At 42.0% G+C, this 7,500-nt stretch overlaps 1 protein-coding gene across 3 annotated transcripts in view; it reads right to left on the reverse strand.

Moving 5' to 3' along the window:
• LOC113650209 (nuclear receptor coactivator 7) overlaps positions 1-4,740 on the reverse strand; it is a 5,115-nt gene extending 375 nt beyond the window's left edge. Inside the window, exons 1-6 of one of the 3 annotated variants that reach the window (XM_047808380.1) lie at positions 4,430-4,732; positions 3,772-3,919; positions 1,793-1,936; positions 1,033-1,185; positions 633-728; positions 294-367 (exon numbers count right to left, since the gene is read on the reverse strand). In XM_047808380.1, the coding sequence (XP_047664336.1) occupies positions 294-367; positions 633-728; positions 1,033-1,185; positions 1,793-1,936; positions 3,772-3,919; positions 4,430-4,455 (641 nt within the window). In that variant the 5' untranslated portion in view covers positions 4,456-4,732. Of the gene's footprint in view, positions 1-293; positions 368-632; positions 729-1,032; positions 1,186-1,792; positions 1,937-2,813; positions 3,677-3,771; positions 3,920-4,429 lie in introns of those variants that run through there. The other 2 variants (XM_047808382.1, XM_047808381.1) reach the window with 2 other exon arrangements.
• Positions 4,741-7,500: the final 2,760 nt, after the last annotated feature.

Consider the following 7,500-nt stretch of genomic DNA (forward strand, 5'->3'; position numbering starts at 1 on the left):
TAAACAACAAAACTATAGACTGTGTGTGTTTGTGTGTGTATGTGTGTGTATGTGTGTGTTTGTGTGTGTGTGTATGTGTGTGTTTGTGTGTGTGTGTGTGTGAAGTGTTGTGGTGTTTATCAGGAGATAAAGCTGTTACAGTAATGTCTAATTAAATCGATTAAAGTTAGATTAATTAAATATCCTGTATTGTTGATCAATAAAATCGGATTATTGAGGACTTAAACCCAGAGTTTAATCAGATTTCTGACGTGCATTTAATGTGTCAGTGCAGTGACTCTGAAACGACTCACCCTCCTGCTCCGAGCTGCAGAGAGTCGAGGAATCCTCTCACAAAGTACGAGTTCTCTCCACTCCACCGGAACATCTACACACACACACAGATTAATCATTTTGGGTGCGTGTTTGTGTATGTGTGTGTGAGATAGTGACTTCACAATCCACATTGCATAATAAAAACAAAGTTATGATGAAAAAGATCAGTAAAGATCAGTAAAGATCAGTAAACCTCCTCTGTGAGCCGTACTGTAAATTTACACACGTGTGTATGATGATTAAAGCATGAGTGTGAGGAATGATCAGGATAATCCTGATTCACTGATTCACTGATTCACTGATTCACTGATTCCTACCTTAAACTCAGGGCTGAATGTAAAGAGGAAAGTTTCTCCAGTTCCATAACAGCAATCACTCACTCTGAATGAGTCTGAGGAGAAAGCCCCGAATACCTGTACACCATCAACACACAGCCAATTACACAATAGAAACACGTGTGTGTGTGTGTGTGTGTGTGTACCTGGTTGTGTGTGTGTGTGTGTGTGTGTGTGTGTGTGTGTGTACCTGGTTGTGTGTGTGTGTGTGTGTGTGTGTACCTGGTTGTGTGTGTGTGTGTGTGTGTGTGTGTGTGTGTGTGTGTGTGTGTACCTGGTTGTGTGTGTGTGTGTGTGTGTGTGTGTGTGTGTGTGTGTGTGTGTGTGTGTGTGTGTGTGTGTGTGTGTGTGTGTGTGTGTGTGTGTGTGTGTGTGTGTGTACCTGGTTGTGTGTGTCCTGTATCAGCAGCAGTACAGGTTGTTGGATTTCAGCTGTTTTCCTGTACAGTGTTTTCAGACTGGTGCCGTGAATTTCTGTGCTATAAACCAGCTGCCAGGGAGAACACTGAAGGCGAGCTGGTAGATGTGGAGCTATCTGTCACACACACACACACACACACACACACACACACACACACACACACACACACACACACACACACACACACACACACACACACACACACACACATTTCATTCAGCTTTAACAGTCATGCATGGTCTACAGTGTTCCTAACAGTTCTTTGTTCCCTGTAGATCATGTGAAGGCAGAGTGCTGTGGCTTTACTGGTTCAGCTTCATACAAATGAGTTCATTTAGTACATTATCTGACTTAATAACATTATTATTATTATTATTATTATTATTATTATTATTATTATTATTATTATTATTATTATTATTATTATTATTATTATTATTATTATTACAAAATGTATAAAGAGTATAAATTATTGGACTTATTAAGAAGTGTGTTAAGAGTGTTGTTAAGAAGGCATCTGCTTAGCTGTGCAAACACTCTGAGCTGCTACAGCATTAACGAACGGATCATTTACTTCCCTAAAACACATTGACACACATTCACTACTTTATACATGCATCCCATAATACTCCACCCTGACCACACACACCAACACCACTGGTGTCATGCTCCCTTAGCAGTGATCACTCGAGGAGTGAACAGATGGTGAAGAGATGCTCACCTTTTCTAGGTGATGTTCCCTGAGGATGTGACTGTCCTGCGTCAGCACAGGAAGTGTGTCCTCGGTGTCCTTGTCCTCAGGTGTAGACACGCACTGAGAGCTGCACACACTCTGGGAACACTTACCCCCCCTCACTGTGATGATCTGCACACAGAAGTATGCATCTCAGTGTAAATACGTTCTCTTAAGTTAATATATTAATACACTCACACTCACTCATCTTCTACCGCTTATCCGAACTTCTCAGGTCACGGGGAGCCTGTGCCTATCTCAGGCGTCATCGGGCATCGAGGCAGGATACACCCTGGACGGAGTGCCAACCCATCACAGGGCACACACACACTCTCATTCACTCACACACACACACACACACACACTCTCATTCACTCACACACACACACTACGGACAATTTTCCAGAGATGCCAATCAACCTACCATGCATGTCTTTGGACCGGGGGAGGAAACCGGAGTACCCGGAGGAAACCCCCGAGGCACGGGGAGAACATGCAAACTCCACACACACAAGGCGGAGGTGGGAATCGAACCCCCAACCCTGGAGGTGTGAGGGGAACGTGCTAACCACTAAGCCACCGTGCCTATATTAACACACTATTTAAGTTATTCATCATCATCATCATCATCATCATCATCATCATCATTATTATTATTATTATTATTATTATTATTATTATTATTATTATTATTATTATTACAACACTACTACTACTAAGCAGAAGTTAAATGAGGATATGCACCATTACCTCCACTCACCTGCTCACACGCTACAAACCTGATCATTCACATGTGTTTTAAATGTCTTATAAATATATAATTGTGTGTGGAGGATTTGGTGCATTAATAATGGCACACTAACGGTTTAGTATTAATGTTGCACAATGGTACATGATTTTTAGAAAAATGAAACTGAAAACGAGAATCTTCTGATTTGAACAAAGATTAAACTAAAATGAAATTAAACTAAGATTAAACTTGCTTTAGATCTCAGATCTCTGCGCTCACCTGTACATACGGTTCCTCACAGCCTTTGCAGAAGAACAGAATCTTTATGTTCTCCTTGTTTCTCTCACTTCTACTGACTCTGTGTTTCAGTAACATAATAACATAATAGAGTGAAGTGTGTGTGTGTGTGTGTGTTCAGTGCCGCAGGGTTGTAGTTATGTGTGTGAATTCAATGTATAATTCAATGTCTCTGCTCTTTATACTCGTCCACCCACATTCACAATAATTGGCTGGATTTTTCCCTCCGTGTTTTTCCCTCCTCTCTTCCGTTAGTCGTCTGATGGGTTTGTGTGATTTACAGTAAACTGGAAAACACACGGCCACACAGAGGAAATGAAACTGAACAAAGAAATGGAACAGGAGAAGGTGGGTGGGTGGTGTGGTGTGGTGTGGTGTGGTGTGGTGTAAATACATTTTAGCTTGAGTGAAAGTGGAGTGTGTTAATTTTTGGAGTGTGTGTTTGAGATCAGACACAAGTAAATCTGATCCATGAGAATCACAATGTGACAAAACCACAACATCAGATTTGTACAGAAATCCCTCCGATCTTGTGTTATTGTTATTTCTAATGTCAGAGACACTTCAGTGTGCATCTCCGAGACGAGGCTGGAGTTAATGTTAGCTAGCATTGTGTACAGCTCAAATCTGATTGGTCAGAAGATGCATTACGTCTGTTGGACTCACCGCTCGGGCAGCAGCTCCGGTTTATTAAGGCTCTTACTCGAGTATGTAGTTTAACTCAATTGCATTTTATTTGTATAGCACTTTAACAGTTGGCCTTGTTCCAAAACAGTGTGTTACTGTAACATGTGGTGTCGGACTCTCCATTGTGTGTGTGTGTGTGTGTGTGTGTGTGTGTGTGTGTGTGTGTGTGTGTGTGTGTGTGTGTGTGTGTGTGTGTGTGTGTGTATGTGCGTGTTGAAGGAGTCTCCAGTGTAAAGAGATTTAAAATTCTTACATTCCAGTGTTCAGGCTCCGGGTCTCTCAGCAAGCTGTCAATCTCAGCCAGTTCTTTGTTATCGACCAATAAGAAGCCGTGTTTCCTGCGGGGATCGCTGTAGATGTTTGGAGACCACTGAACGAAAAACGTATAGAGATGATCCACTCTGAGGGAAAACAGTCGAATCATTCAGACATTTATTAATTTACAAGACACACAAGAACATATACTACATGGCCAGAAGTATGTGCACCCCTTCAGCCCAACACCCACATGTGCTTCTTTGTCTGAAGCGATTGTATAGAACATCTCTGTGTGCTGGAGCTTACTAAGAAGCTCAAACCTGTTCCAGCTCCAACATCTAGTGGAAACCCTTCCAGAAGAGTGGAGCTGATTATAAATAAAAAAGGGAATCAATCTGGAACAAGATGTTTTTTCTCTCTCTGAGATTTCACACAATAAGCTTCAGAATTATCAAACCCTTAGATGAAAATAAGCAAAACCTCCTTTATTAAAATTATTTCCCACTAAAACAGAATCTTCCTTTATGCTGCTGTCACTGTTGGTGAGGGACTTTCTCAAGTCTTCTGTTAGTGTTACGCTGCAGTGCTACAAACCTAAATCATTCATCTTATATCATTAGATAAAAAGAATTAAAGCTACAGAATTGACTCACTCTCCCACGCTGTAGGCCACACCCATGATGGACAGATCAGAGAAGACAAGGTTCAGGAGTTTCCAGTGCAGTTCACAGCCTGCACACCTCAATCTGCTTTATCTCAGCTATTCTAATCTCTCTGATGAAATCCCTGCCGCTCTTATATAACCACGGCTCAGAGTGACTCATTAACTCACTACTAACTCAATATTAACTGATGATTAACTCAGGAGCAAATCTGCAACGTGCAGAACGAGCAAACTCTGCTAACTGTGCTGTGCCATGCTGCATGTTTAGTTTAAATCTCCCTCAGTCATCTCTCTCTCTCTCTCTCTCTCTCTCTCTCTCTCTCTCTCTCTCTCTCTCTCTCTGTGTCTGTCTCTCTGTCTCTCTCTCTCTGTCTCTCTCTCTGTCTCTCTCTCTCTCTCTCTCTCTCTCTCTCTCTCTCTGTCTCTCTCTCTCTCTCTCTCTCTCTCTCTCTCTCTCTCTCTCTCTCTCTCTCTCTCTCTCTCTGTGTGTGTGTCTCTCTCTCTGTCTCTCTCTCATGCTCTGTGTGTGTCTCTCTCTCTCTCTCTCTCTCTCTCTCTCTCACTCTCTGTGTGTGTGTCTCTCTCTCTCTCTGTGTGTGTGTGTGTGTGTGTGTGTGTGTGTGTGTCTCTCTCTCTCTCTCTGTATGTCTGTCTCTCTCTCTCTCTCTCTCTCTCTCTCTCTCTCTCTCTCTCTCTCTCTCTCTCTCTCTCTCTCTCTCTCTCTCTCTCTCTCTCTCTCTCTCTGTCTCTTCATCAATACACCTTCATCACTACACTGCTACACCTTGTGACTCAGTGGTAAGATTTCATCCCAGAGTGGAAAGTGCAGTGTATCTGGGTCAGCAGCACAACCCCCCCCCCCCACACACACACACACGTACACACAGTAATACCGTGCAAACAGAGAGATGCATCTGGGTCAGGTTTTTTATTTCTGCAGGCTGCTGTGTGGAATAAATGGTACTGATCAGTGGGTTAGGCTCACACACACACACACACACACACACACACACACACACACACACACACACACACACACACACACACACACACACACACCAGTGTGTAAAGGTTTTACAAAGCAGTTTAAGGCCTGTAGGTATGTATGAAGTACACAGGTATTTTTAGAAAGAACAGATTTTAACAGATTTTTAATTATAATTTAAATTGTAATTTATTTGTATATAAATCTTTACAGAACATAAAGATAGAATAAAAGATTAATATAAAGATTAATATAATACTATTTAAATGTTTTTTTATTTATCCCCAATGAGCAAGTCTGAGATGCCTCAGGCAACCATTAATATTGGCCAAGTTAGAGTCATATTACAAATTCATAGTACAGAGTCATGTTACTGAGTCATGTTACTGAGTCATGTTACTGAGTCGTGTTACTGAGTCGTGTTACTGAGTCGTGTTACTGAGTCGTGTTACATAGTCGTGTTACTGAGTCGCGTTACTGAGTCGCATTACAGAGTCATGTTACTGAGTCGTTTTACTGAGTCGTATTACAGAGTCGTGTTACTGAGTCGCGTTACTGAGTCGTATTACAGAGTCATGTTACTGAGTCGTTTTACTGAGTCGTATTACAGAGTCGTGTTACTGAGTCGCGTTACTGAGTCGTATTACAGAGTCATGTTACTGAGTCGTATTACAGAGTCATGTTACAGAGTTGTGTTACAGAGTCGTGTTACTGAGTCGTGTTACTGAGTCGTGTTACATAGTCGTGTTACTGAGTTGTGCTACTGAGTTGTGTTACAGAGTCGTGTTACTGAGTCGTGTTACTGAGTTGTGTTACTGAGTCGTGTTACTGAGTCGTGTTACATAGTCGTGTTACTGAGTTGTGTTACTGAGTTGTGTTACAGAGTCATGTTACTGAGTCGTGTTACTGAGTCGTGTTACTGAGTTGTGTTACTGAGTCGTGTTACTGAGTCGTGTTACAGAGTCGTGTTACAGAGTTGTGTTACTGAGTCGTGTTACTGAGTCGTGTTACTGAGTCGTGTTACTGAGTCGTGTTACTGAGTCGTGTTACTGAGTCGTGTTACAGAGTCGTGTTACTGAGTCGTGTTACTGAGTCGTGTTACTGAGTTGTGTTACTGAGTCGTGTTACTGAGTCGTGTTACTGAGTCGTGTTACTGAGTTGTGTTACAGAGTTGTGTTACTGAGTTGTGTTACAGAGTCGTGTTACTGAGTTGTGTTACTGAGTCGTGTTACTGAGTTGTGTTACAGAGTCGTGTTACTGAGTTGTGTTACTGAGTCGTGTTACTGAGTCGTGTTACTGAGTCGTGTATTTGCTCTGCTCAGTATATTGCTCACTCGAGCGATGGACCTGGAGGTAACTTCAGTCCAGCAGACTGTCACTTTATGTCTCTGAATGTTTAACGGAGCGATGCGCTGCCTCAGCGTCTGACTGTGACCTTTAACATCACTGTCTGATCTCCTCAGTCTGACGTCTCAGTCTGCACATCTCTCTTTATATCCTGTCCTGGATTGTGAAAATCCTTCACTTTAGAAATTTCTAATCAATAACTTCTGTGATCTGTGAAGCTGCAGAAAAATGACAAATCTCTAAATTCTAAACTCTCTCTCACTAACTACACACACCTACACTACACACACACTACACACACCTAAAAAAAAAACTAAAAACAAATAAATACAAAAACACATACCAAATACCCAAAAACTAAAACACACCTACACTACACACACACTACACAACCTACAATACACACACAATAAACACAACTACACTACACACACACTACACACACCTACACTACACACACACTACACACACCTACACTACACACACACTACACACACCTACACTACACACACACTACACACACCTACACTACACACACACTACACACACCTACACTACACACACACTACACACACCTACACTACACACACACTACACACACCTATACTACACACACACTACACACACCTACACTACACACACACTACACACACCTACACTACACACACACTACACACACCTACACTACACACACACTACACACATTACACGCTACACACACACTGCAC

Source organism: Tachysurus fulvidraco, chromosome 25, assembly GCF_022655615.1.
Source record: "Tachysurus fulvidraco isolate hzauxx_2018 chromosome 25, HZAU_PFXX_2.0, whole genome shotgun sequence".
Lineage (NCBI taxonomy): Eukaryota > Metazoa > Chordata > Actinopteri > Siluriformes > Bagridae > Tachysurus > Tachysurus fulvidraco.